Below are 13,750 nucleotides of genomic sequence, written 5' to 3'. Positions count from 1 at the left end.
TAAACCATGATGTCTCTCGACAAAAGTTGTCGACAAAAAATATCTTTTGTTTTATAAGCGAAAAACATGATTTTTGCAACTATTCGATTTTTTTCGCATATTTCCAACCAAAGTCTCAAACATATGCATTTCTTTTTTGATGGCCTTCCGAAGACTTTTGTCGAGAGACATCATGGTTTACATTTTTTTTCCAAAATGGTAATTTTTCAGTCTAATTCTACTGGACTAATAGCTTTTTTATCATATTATATCTGCATAACGATAAATATAAGGACATTGACAGTATCATTATAGAAATAGAATAAGTCTAATGAAACAACGTTAGCGAACCTGGGTACCTATCATGGACATGTCGAAATGAATTCCGATCGGAATTATTACGTTTTCCCTAGAAAACACAATAGAAATCTAGGCAATAATTGAATAATTCCGATTGGAATCCATTCCGACTTTTTTCATGATAGGTACCCAGATAATTATGATATACAGGGTGTCTCAGACCACCCGTACCACCCTTTTAAAAGGTAGGGATGTGTTTGTACAAAAAAATGGTTCAGACAAAAGTTATATGGTTTAAAAATATCTATTTACTAATCCTATCAGTTTGACCTTGGGTTGCATATCCAAGGTCAGGTCAAGGTTACATTGATTTTCTTAAATGGAACACCCTATTTTTGATTCAAAAATCTAATAGCTGATGTCGAGAGCTTTCCAAAACGCTATAATGAAATATTTTTTCATGAAGTACTTTTCAAGTTATAATGCTTCAAAGTTACAATATCGCCGGCATTAGCATTACCCAAAATATTTAATTTTGGAGACTGGCCAGTCAAGGCGAGATCAGTCGGTGGTCTGTGAATCTTGACCTTCAGTTAACGCACAAACAAAAACATAACGTAGGTGGTATTACATATCTTGGATAATGCTAGTGCCGGCGATATTGTAACTTTGAAGCATTATAACTTGAAAAGTACTTCATGAAAAAATATTTCATTATAGCGTTTTGGAAAGCTCTCGACATCAGCTATTAGATTTTTGAATCAAAAATAGGGTGTTCCATTTAAGAAAATCAATGTAACCTTGACCTGACCTTGGATATGCAATCCAAGGTCAAACTGATAGGATTAGTAAATAGATATTTTTAAACCATATAACTTTTGTCTGAACCATTTTTTTGTACAAACACATCCCTACCTTTTAAAAGGGTGGTACGGGTGGTCTGAGACACCCTGTACAAACTATCATAAAGGTGGTGTATTTAATTGAAAACTAATTTCAAATGGGAATATAACAATAATCTACTAAATCTATTTGACAGAAATTATTAAAAACCTTTGCACTAGAAATATTTCAAAAAATTACAGCGATAGCTGACATTTCTGTAAAAAAAAAGCGTTTTAGTAGTTCAGTGTGTGTATATATATATATAACTTTCTTATACAGGGTATTTCAGAAATAATTGGCCAAACTCTAAGAGCATATTCCACTCATTGTAAGGATGCAAAAAAGTCATATAAACATGTGTTTGGAAATGCTTCCTTTCCAAGTTATAAACATTTCTTATTTACATTGTATGTATTTACTAAACTCTAAGAGCATATTCCACTCATTGTAAGGATGCAAAAAAGTCATATAAACATGTGTTTGGAAATGCTTCCTTTCCAAGTTATAAACATTTCTTATTTACATTGTATGTATTTACGTCGAACGACATGCCTCGCTTCGACGTTTCATGAATTGTACTTCTATTCACCTTCTAAAGTAAACAAAAAGTTATTAGGTAGGTCTGTATGGAATTGGAATCAGTCTTTATTTTAGCATTTAAGAATGAAGATAGTATATTCATCAACATATAGCAGCTTATATTCTAACATCGAATTGGCTACAGGAAGATATCCACTACATGTATGGGCGAGCTAATGGAAACTGCAAAGAAGCTCGATATTTCTATCAACAAATCTTTCCTCAAAGACGATCATTTCCAGCAATTTCTGTAATCAAAATTCAGAAATAAGTAAATAAAAAATGTTTATAACTTGGAAAGGAAGTGTTTCCGAATCCACATGTTTATATGACTTTTTTTCATCCTTACAATGGGTGCATTCAGTGAGCGCTTGTATCTTATTGGTATATTCCATTAGAACTAAAAATATAGATCAAACACATACAAGAGCTCACTGAGTGCTCAGTGAGCGGTCATGGTACTAAATGCACCCATTGGCTGCGTTCAGCAGACTCAACAGTTTTGCAACCGTTTTATGATTGTCTGCTGAGATAGGACCATTCTTCTAGATCTAAAAGTATGATCCAATTAGCGCGAAGGAAACTTACAACAGTTGCAAAACAAACGTTCTGCTGAACGCACCCATTGAGTGGAATATGCTCTTAAAGTTTGGCCAACTATTTCTAAAACACCCTATATATTAAGTAAAAAGATGAATAAAACAACCACCTAATCAGCACACAATATTTAAAAAACGTTTATTTAACATTTTTACATTAAATAAAAATATTACAAAAATATTTTTTTAATATTTATTTAATGTAAAAATATTAAATAAATGTTTTTTTAAATATATTATTGTATGCTGATTGAGTGGTTTTACTCATCTTTTTATTTAATATATAAGAAAGTAAGTACTGAACTACTAAAGCGCTTTTTTTGTGTGTTGATTGGACAGCTACAGCTTAAAAAGCTTATTTTTATTGTTTGTGTTTGTTCATATAAATAAATTCTTTATTTTAATTTAAATACAATTAGGATAATATTTAAATTTACTACCATTATTATATATAAAAGTTTATTTAAAAAAGTTTTTTATTAATTTAAATCTTTTTATAATCTTCTCTCTCTCTCATCCTGGCAACAATTTTTTTAGAATATTTCATATAATTTTTTAGAATTTTTATGATTTTATAATGTTTTGGAAAATTTTTCAAACGAATTTTTTATACGAATCAAAACATTTTTCAAAACGCTCTCTCTCTAAGAAAGTTTATATCTTTTTTCTAGAGTTTTTTATATATTCGATAAACACATAAGTATGTAAAGAATGAATTATCAGTCATTTCGCTCTGCAAATTTATTGTTACATTTAATTCCGATGCGTCGTGATAAATGTGATAAACATATAAATATATACAATCGAAAATAACGGTGACGCATTATCTCTTACAATTCTTTTCTTTCTATAAGATATCTTTCTATAAGATATCTTTCTAAGAACTGCAAATGTGGTTTCACTTTCTCATTCTATCATTATTTCGCGCACAGCGAAATGCATTTGAGCCAATTGCATATTTTATTCATTTCTAATAGCATCCATTAAACAAAAATGCTTCAGAAATATATATATTAGAAGATTTCTGTATATCTACCGTTGATTTGTATATAATATACTCGTACATTAACTTATTATTGAGATAATTAAAATTTTTAATCATTTTTGAGTTCATTGCAAAACAAATTACGTACGCTAAGTAAAGAAGGTGAATACTTTTCAAATGGATCAATAATTGTGCTGTCTAGACATTCACATTCAGATTCCTATACAAAACCGAATTATCTTTCGAATATAATTCGAACATTATTAGAAATCTTCAGTTGCATGTTTATAGATTCTCTGTAAACGCGATATCCTGCAATCGAGACAACGCAAACCAGAACAGTGGATTATCGTCTTAGCGATTATATCATTATATCGACCGCGTTTCTCTCAGCTCGTACTAGTAGAGTGATTCGCTCTCGAAAGTTGTCGCCTCGTTTGAGTGTGTGAACGAGAGAGAAGGAGAGAGACTCTTGAATTGTGCCTCGGTTCCCTCGGTTTCTTTCCTCGAGCTATCTGAACACTAATTAGCAATGTGTCCAACTATTCGCATAATTTTCCATGCATCGGTGTCGAAATTTTTTACCAGGGAAAAAAGCCCTCCGAATTCGAATAATCCTGAGATTAAGCTTTATCTTACAGTGAGAGAAAGTTTCTCAGCTTCTTCCTTTTTAATCGATTCGATTCGCTAATTTCTTTTATCGCAGTCCTCGATGGATTATAAATAAGATTTCTTTCGGTCAATTTCCAGCCACTGAAATGAAAGGAAAATCTCATTTGTCCGTTTATTTTCATCATAATGCCAATTGATACGGAAGAATTAATTAAAAATCTCAAAAAAACTTACGGTTCAGAAGACATAAAGATTTCATTGAATCCCCCATCAGATTCTGAGTATCCAAGAATAAATAATTAATCTTCAGGTACATTTTAAATTAAAAAATAAAAAATACAAAATCGATAGAGGAAGCTGTTAAAAAAAGTGAATTTTTAAGTAGTTTTAAAGACTAAAATTTAATATATATAGATAAATTTTCATTTATACTATAAGTAACTATAAGTTCTTTTTCACATTTATTTTGAACGGGGCGTTTTTAAGATTGAAGAATCTTCATTAATTAGAATTGGCGTCGAGATTCCATTCCATAAATTATGATCTTAAACGCTTCTCGTGTTCCTCAACATCTGCTAGACCGCATCACTCGCTTTTCCCCTCTCCCGCTCTATTCAACGATCACTTTCTTCGAGATCGCTTCGTACCGAAGGATCCGCTCTTCGCGACGCGCTAATCCTACTCGAGGATCGATCGGCGTCGTCGAGGCCAGTCAGGCTATGCAGATCCATAGATCATAGTGATCGGTGTGGTGATCCAGCGCGGATATTCTTGATTTCGCTGGTGATGTATCGTATTCGCGGTGATTTGCTTGTCCTGCTGGTGGTCGTTCTCGCGGAGGCCCAGTGTGCCATGATAAGAATCATCCGGGAGGATCATTTTAGTAAGTAGTTCCTCGACATTGCGATTTTCCTTAAAATTTTACCAAGAAGGTTTCTTATCTTCCGTGTAATAGTAACGTCACAGAGAAATAAAATAAAATTCTATTAATTACACACTTAATATCTTCAAAAGTTATTTTTCTTAAGATTTAAGATTTTCTTAATAATACTTTGTTAATTACATCGATTTTATATCCATTTTTGAGCAGTCAATTCTTTATTTAATGATGTGTACACTTTTAAATGTTTTTGTTTATTTGGTATACCTTTTTATTTTGTAAAATTGTGTATTTATAAAATATTTCTTTTTTTATTCAGTACGCTGAAGAACAAAAATATCTTATAAAAAATGTTTAATTACGATTAAGATCATTGTAATCTTTAAAACATGTAATTTGTAATTTTTGAAATGTATAATTTATTCTTAACTTCACGATTAATCTTATACTTTTATCATTTTATATATTCCAGATTGTAAATGGTATTTTAGTTTTTTCAAATTTCCAACACTTATATTTTGATTTGGAATCTTAAATATTATACGCTTAGATTTTAGATCCTCCTTATACCTCCCTATAACTTTAGATGATTTGCGTGTATTTAACATTTTATTGCATTCATGTGATTAAAAAAATACTAAACATATTTCAGAGAAAATACTCGCGGAAATCCTAACAATATTCTAAAATATCTTTGCAATATCTTATTATGTGTACTTCACCTTTTATTCACCAATTACTTACAAATTCTAGATATTCAAAGTTTTTAACATATATTGAGTTCTACCGTACTTTTTTTAGCAAACTCGGTCGTTCGCATTACATTAGATTAGTGCATATTGAAAACTGCTAAACATGAAATTATCAAAGTTAAACGTGAAAGCATGCACAAAAAGAACGATTTTGTTCATATATCTAAAAATTCAGCTAGATATATAGATCTGAAAATAATTTTATTGGAACATTAAAATAATTACTTGAGGAATCTCAAACATGATGATACTGCAAAGTTTTGACATTCTAGCAAATAAATGTTTTATCAATGTCAATTGTCAATAATCATATTGTTACGTTATTTAACCGAATACGCCTCTATTATTTCATTATCAAAATTGATAATGTTATAGTATTTAGATATTTTAATTATATAAATCCAAAGAACTCATACCAAATCAGAAGAAAGTCAAAATGACTTTATTTTAACGTTATGAAAGTTAATTTAACTGTTTATTAATGTTAAGAATCAAAATAAAGTCATTTTGATTTTTTGTTTACTTTTCCCTGGCGAAAAAATTTCGCAAAAATTATTTCACGTTTTGGAACATTTCAGCGAAATTACTGCAAATTTGCTAAAATTTCACTGAAAGTGAACTTTTCAACTAACATACTGAAAAATCGCTGAAATTTCTCTGAAAAAATCGCTGAAATTAAACTGAAATTTTTCTGAAATGCCGAAATTTTGCTGAAAAATGTTCCAAAACGTGAAATAACTTCAGCGAAATTTTTCCACCAGGGTTGTGCATTCCTTAGGAACAATCTTTAATATATGCACGCCTGTAGTGCGAATGACTGTATTCACTATTAAATTTTCCCGAATATTCCTGGTGCCATATTTACACTAATTGTAAGTTCATATCTCGCTACTAATGATGGAAGCATTAAACAAATACAAGCGGCTTCGGATAACAGAGTGCGGATGTCCAGCAGCATCACAGAGGCAGCCGCGATCGATTGTCTTGCCGAAGGTCCAGCCAAAAAACGGCGTCTCGTTGTCAACGATCACAACCACCACCGGCCGCATCTTCAACGGCAAACCGAGCCGAAGGGGCGCGTGGCCTTGGCAGGTGTCCCTTCAGTTACTGCATCCAAAACTGGGCTTTATCGGTCATTGGTGCGGCGGTGTGCTGATTGATCCTAAATGGGTGATAACCGCCGCTCACTGCATTCACAAGTGAGTTCGATGTTTCTACAAAATGCTATAAAAGTGACTTTGTTGTTCCATTTCAACTTTGTGTTGTTCCAATTTTAATTTTACTAAAACTTCAAATTTTTACGATCCACACAGACAACACAAAGTCTCTCTTAAGGCTTGCTTCCAGTAATGTAAGATTGACTTCAGTCTCGATTCAATTTTCTCTTCTAATTCTAAGAATTAGAAAAAGACAAACAGTAAGCTAAACCAAAAAATTAAAGTTAATTTTACATTGGTGAAACCGGGGCTAACTCATAACACGAACATATCTTTCGATGCTAAAAGAACATATAGATTCTTGAGATTCACTAAAGTATTTACTTTTATTTTATTAAAGAACTTTACAAGTTCAAAACTGTGAAAAATATAAGATTGTGAAACATAAAAATTATTCTAAATCATATTACTATTTGAAAATTGGGAAAAATCTCAGAGTCACTCATCATATACCCGAATTATGGATTAAGACGTCTTATGTTATATGATTTTGGACTTTGTGTTTTCTGCATTCAAGAAAGTTTTCCTATTACTCTTTATTGCTTTGTAAATTTAAGCTTGAAAATTGATATTCTTCTTCTCTCTCTCTCTCATTAAACTTTCATTAATTCAATATTATTAAATGGATACTATAAATCATATTTAAGCGGATATTCTTAGTTTATACCGTATTTTTTCGAATATTTACCTTATGCTTCGTATTCTCAAGTGGATATTTACTTCAGCGAACTGTTCAATTTACCCATCGGTGCGCTATGGACGGCGGTGGTCGGCGAATGGGAATTGGACTCAGGAGGACGCGGATCCGCACGCTTGCCCGTCGAGAAAGTGATCCTCCATGAGAGATTTAATAATTACGTGCACGACATAGGTGAGTCCTTGTATTTCTGAAATGTCGGTAATTTGAATGCCATTCAACAAAACTCAGTTTTATCAACTTAATTTTATCCAATTTAATCAAGTCTTTCACTACTCGTTTTTCTTATTACCTAAATAAATTCTGAAACTGGAGAAATCTTGCGAGTCGTGAGTTTCTAGAGTCCTGAAAGAAATCTTGCTATTATAGCCTTGATGAAGCTCGCCAGGCCGGCGCCTTTGTCCAAGGTCGTCCGTACTATCTGCCTTCCTGGTCCCGGACAGGATCTCAGTGAAGGACAATGCGTGACCTCCGGCTGGGGCCGATATGGTCCCTCGCCTTCACTCTCCACTGCTCTTTTGGAGGCCAGTGTCCCGCTTCTAAATCTGGAGGAGTGCCTGCAGGCCTATGGTACCTCGGTACCCATTAGAAAAGGCCACCTCTGCGCCGGTCAGATTGACGGATCCTCCGGAAGCTGCGTGGTAAATTTTACATCTTCCTAAAAATTTAATTCGTAACATTTCTCGAAAATGTAGCTGTATCTCTGGTTTTCTAAAAAAAAACTTTTTATAATTCTTTATATAATCATTTTTTAGGAATTTCTATATAAATTTTCTAGAATTTTTTATACATGTAAATTCCGAAATATTCTAGAATTTCTAAGATTTCTCATTCTATAATTTTTGGAAAAAATTTATCAAATCTGAAGAAGTTAAAAATATATTTTTAACCTTCATAAATTTAAAATATAAAGAATATTTTATAAAATATTCTGAGATGTTATGAAAAGTTTTTTTTTATTAAAGATTAGTAGAAAATAACTAGTTTTCTTGAAGATTGTCGAAAGTCCCAACTTTTTATTTATAATAGTGTGATAGAACGTTTTATCATTGCGGTGAAATGGAAAACTTGATTCACCCTATATAATCCATTTATACAAAATACAAACGCTTGAACGTGTTAGTACATGCATGCACTGGCTACCGAGAATAAAACGAATCATTCACAAACACGTTTTATTATTTGAAAGCGTCAATTTGTTGTTAATTATGTCGCTCGTGCACTTTCTCATAATAAAATTGAATGCACGATCGATGGCGCGCGAGATCACAAGAATATTCGAGAATAGTCAAGAATTACTGTTGCTTTATGAAATAAGCTTTCGAATTCTAAGTATACGTTTTTATATAGAAATTCATAATATTAAATATTTAAAATAAAAAATCTTAGTGATGTATCATCAAGATTCTTTAATAAGAATGAATTCCTATCGCATCGTCAAATCAATGACGCCGCAATAATATGTATTTTTCAGATATAATATTTTTAAAATAACATTTTTGATTAGCAACAAATAAAATTCACTTTAAATCTATTTTATCAAATTTCTATTTTAATGAAAAACTGTAAAGAAAATCTGTAAGATTTTAGTAGATAGAAGTTAAACTATTATATTAATATTTAATATTAATACTTATATTAATTATAATACTAATTACAATATTAAAAGTTGATAATGAATATGAAGCAACTTCATGTATCGGCATAGAATTGAATCTCATTTTTTGTCTATCCTAATCTTCAGGGTGATTCTGGAGGACCTCTGCAGTGTCGTCGTACCGACGGCGTTTGGCAGCTAGTCGGCGTCACGTCTTTCGGATCCGGTTGTGCCAGACCAGGCTACCCAGACGTATACACTAAGATACAACATTACCTGCATTGGATCAACAAAACAATCGATGCAAACAACGACGAGCGGAGATGAAATTTGTTCGTGTAAATAACAATAATGTAAATATGCTATTGTGCAGCGTTAATGTATGCAGTTCCTTGTATTTGTATATAGTGTATTTCACTTGCAGTGTATATTGTATGCTAATTTTTATTGCACGTAGAAATTATATTTATTTTACATGTTAAGAGTGTGTGCATGTATAATATTTAACGCTTTTTCTATTATATTATCGCGTAATTTCGAATTTTATTGTTTAATTTGTGTAAAATACGAATTATTTTATTATTTATTCACATATATATATTATTTATAATAGAAGGAAATAAAAGAAATAAAAGATTTTTTTATACATGCAACAGTTGATTAAAAAAAAAGCAGCACATAATATAATAAAAATTTATCTAATAAGATTATTTTATAATGCGATAATATAATAGAAAATATTCCATTTTTACCTATAAGGCGCATCATAAAATGATCTCCGTTTTTACGTGGCATTTCATATAGTGTATTACATTTGTTACATTGTATATTTTTACGTTGTGTTTGTATATTTATAACATATATTTGGAAAAAGGCAGTTTCAAATGAATAAAAGTTCAACGAAACATCTGTTAATCAATACATCTGTATATGTATATGATTCATTTTAATCTTAGCAGACAAATATCTCGAAATATGCAACTTTACCAAAAAAAAAAAACGTTCCAAATAAAACTTGTATGGTATAAAGACGGACTATATCACTTTTATTTGAAATATTTTTTGATGAAATTACACACGTTCGAAATATTTGCCTATTAAAATTAAAATTAATCATCCCGTATATATGTTTATATATAGGTCACGTTGTGAGTTGTATAAAGATGATACGCGGGCTTTAGAAAGCCGAGAACACTATAGAGTAATGACGTGTAAGAGCTTTTTCTGCAACCGTTTATAATAATCATTTTATTTACAGATTGTAATCTCATAAGTAACGTAAACGATCCAGTCGATTGAACGTCAGAATCAAAATAAATAAGATGATATGTCCCGAAGAGCATAAAGATTCTTTCCGGTACATTGGCCGTGGCCGGTTAAAACTTTCACGGTTATTCATCCAACCGGAAAAGATGAGACGATTTCGTTTTAAATCGCTTAAATTATGTCGGAGAAACATAAATTTCTATCTCGCTCGCGAAATCACACGACTTGTCGAATGTACAGTAAAATTCCTGAAAATTAGACATCGCGTCCTTCGTCTAAAATTTCCTTAAAATCTCCTGTCCGCTGCATGTAGGATACATCCGCGATCATTACGTGGCTTTATTTGTATCGAGAGAGTCGCACATAATTATAACGTGACTATTTGTTCTATCAAGATACGCTACAGTGCTTTAATAAATGTGATTACATGGTGCCATGCAGTAGATGATGGGAGTCAGAGATATTGATTTACGAAGGATACACGTGACACACTGCGAGAACATATTCGATTACTTGGCTTAATTAGCCTCAATTATTAATTACAGGTACGTGCATTGCGTTCCGTTGTGTGAGTGTTGTGTATTTCAATAATTCATAAAGCAAATAACAAAGAGTACAGTAAGCTAAAGACATTCCCAAAGGCATTCCGCACATTTCTGATGATATTTGAATGTCTCGCTGGTTAATTTATATAATTACGGTATAAATGTTGTATCGTATACCACTCATTTGCAACAATTATGATCATGCAACTAATAAATGAAGTTTTTCAGAAAATAAATTCGAACGTTTTAAATCGTTAGATTTTGTAATATTAATCTTAAAATATAATTTTGATGTATTATAATATAATCGATTGTAGTGAAATAAGTCCTTTTTCTTTTTTCTTCTGTTGCCGTTCTTATCTGATAAAAAATTCTCAAAATATTTACAAGAATTTTTAACTTTCATATTTAAATTTATGAAGTTTTTAAAAAACACTTTAAATTTCTTCAGATTTTATAAGTTTTCTTCGCAAATTATAGAATAAAAAATCTTAGATATATAATACTTCAGAATTCACATGTATAAAAAAATTTAAAAAAAGATGTAAACTTTCTCAACATTTCTAAAAAGCTATAAAATTGTACAGGAATTCTGAAAAATTCTGGAAAATCGTATTAAAAAATTTAAAATTCAGAATATTATATAATACATACACATATATACGATATCAAAAATAGAAATCAAGATTTAAAGAACAAATAACATCCGTTAAACTCTGAGTGAGATATTTAATGTATATACGCAGATATACTTTCGTAATATATCTGTGTTTAATTCTACATAAGTTTTTGTCGTTTTTCTTTATACGTAGATTGTAGAATTAGAATAAAAATAAACTTGTATCTAGATATAACAAATTACAATTTGGAGTACAATATGGTATTTTGATAGATATTTCGCGCTTCACTCGACATAGTTACGCAACGGTAGAAGTGGCTTTTCAGAATCGAAGTCCTTATATAAATGTAGATATCCTCCGTATCCGTTCTTTCGTAGCAAATAGCTTTTCTTTCTAACTTTCAAAATGCACATCTTTCCTATATATGTATTTCTATTTACTCTGATACAACGCGAAGGCGAAACAAGACCACGTGTGCTGAATGAAACCAAAATAAATCAGAAATGCTATTTACTACTCCTTCACGCTTATCTATTCACATTTTCAGCAAAATTATGTATCCAAATTTTTTAATACAAATTCAAAGCCTAATCGATACTTTCATTAAAAAAAAAATTAATAAAATAATATTATGAAATGTGCAGTATTTTGAAATGTGTGTATTTAAAAAATGTTAATTTTGTTTTAAATTTCTTTTTAATTTTTTAAATGTACAAATAAAAATATGCACGCACATTTCAACTTCTTCCAACAAAAGTATAAAGCTCATTTTTCTATTAGACTTTTTACTAACTATTTCTAGTATCTCTTAATGGCATCATTAGTTGATAACAGAAACGAGTCTTGTAGGAGAAAAAGGAGTGTCATTTATATTAATCAACATAGTACTTGAAATATAAAAAGTACTACATGCAATCCTGTGTTTCAAAATCGTATGTGTACAAGATAAAATTTTTTTTACTCAAGTAATTGATAGATATTTCTTAGGAAATTGCTCAAAATTATATTCAAAATTGTATTTACGAGATTTAAGTCGTGATATATTATAAATTCTTGAAATATTACTCGCCTTAAATTTCAAAGAATCGATTTTTAAAATCGTCAATGCTGAGATATCTCGAATTCTTGCAACTACAATATTTTAAAGAACGCTTATTTCGATAACTTTTGGAACGATAGAATTTTTAAAATCCTCAAGTGATCAGTTTCTTGAAAAATTGCTCAAAATTGTACTCGAAATTATAATTTTATACGAAATTTAGGTCGTGATATATTTAAATTCCCGAAAGATTAATCTTATCGCCTTTCAGTCTCAATTCGATTTTTTAAATGGATGTCGCAATCTTTCAAATTCTTGCAACTACAGTATTTTAAATCACGATGATTCGATATTTTACGGAGGAATGGATAATTAATCATTCGTGTAATTTACATTCTAACGCACGATTACACCCGTCAATTCTGAAATCTGACAACCGAAAGTACATTCGCTAACGCCAGATATAAAAGCCACGCTTTAGATTACATTTAAGTGTGCAAAAAAGAGATAATATCATAATATCCGTTGCGAATATTATTACTTTACGATTGAATCATCGACTGTGCGCGCAGCTCGCATGCGTTTCCCTCCATTCCTCGCTTGTGTTCGCCTTCGTATTTAGATCGAACTTCACGTGCGATCCTGCAGTATACTTTCATCGCACGGAAGAAAGTGAGAGAGAAACCCGGTCGATGAGAGAAAAGAAAGAAAATAGCATAGCGTGTATTTCGGCTCGGAAGACGGCGCTACTCGAGTCGCTAACTGAAACATTTCGCACACATGATTTTCCCATCCTTTTCATCGAAATTGCAAAAGGAAATGTCCAATAATATCGTGAAAAATATATATAAACTCTGGAATTTCTTTAGACTTCTAAAATTTCTTATTTTAAATTTTTTTATGAAATTTTATAAAATTAAAAAATGTAAGGTATTTTTTTTTAATCATAATGAAAAATTTTTTTAATCTTAAAGTATTTCAGAATTAACATACATAAAAAATTCTATTAAAAAATATAAACTTTCTCAGTATTTTCCGAAAATTTCCAATTCGTATAAAAATTCTGAGAAAAATTTAAGATTTATACTTTTCGACAATCAAAAATATTTTAATTTTACAAAAAATTATGTTTTCGATCATCAAGCCACCACATTGAATCTGCTATTTTGAATTTCTATCAAATTTAATTCACAAAAAT

The 13,750-nt window shown here is 30.8% G+C and overlaps 1 protein-coding gene across 1 annotated transcript; it reads left to right on the top strand.

Annotated features, from left to right (window-relative positions):
* Nucleotides 1–4,542: 4,542 nt before the first annotated feature.
* Nucleotides 4,543–9,409, top strand: LOC108725757 (chymotrypsin-like elastase family member 2A). Its single transcript, XM_018452959.1, has 5 exons — nucleotides 4,543–4,822; nucleotides 6,527–6,770; nucleotides 7,514–7,659; nucleotides 7,855–8,126; nucleotides 9,230–9,409. Exons 1-5 carry the CDS (start codon nucleotides 4,726–4,728, stop codon nucleotides 9,407–9,409), a joined length of 939 nt encoding a protein of 312 aa, XP_018308461.1. The 5' UTR covers nucleotides 4,543–4,725.
* The last annotated feature ends 4,341 nt before the right edge of the window (nucleotides 9,410–13,750 follow it).

This window comes from Mycetomoellerius zeteki, unplaced genomic scaffold (assembly GCF_001594055.1).
Source record: "Mycetomoellerius zeteki isolate Tzet28-1 unplaced genomic scaffold, Tzet1.0 scaffold36, whole genome shotgun sequence".
Taxonomy (NCBI): Eukaryota; Metazoa; Arthropoda; class Insecta; order Hymenoptera; family Formicidae; genus Mycetomoellerius; species Mycetomoellerius zeteki.
Note: the sequence above shows the minus strand (reverse complement) of the source record. Positions and strands in the feature narration are given on the sequence as shown.

Excerpts from the sequence above, each read along its gene's own strand:
- LOC108725757 (XM_018452959.1), top strand. The coding sequence starts at position 4,726 with ATGTATCGTATTCGCGGTGATTTGCTTGTCCTGCTGGTGGTCGTTCTC. Across the intron at positions 6,771-7,513 it reads GCCGCTCACTGCATTCACAA|CGAACTGTTCAATTTACCCA; the intron begins GTGAGTTCGATG and ends TATTTACTTCAG. Across the intron at positions 8,127-9,229 it reads GATCCTCCGGAAGCTGCGTG|GGTGATTCTGGAGGACCTCT; the intron begins GTAAATTTTACA and ends CCTAATCTTCAG.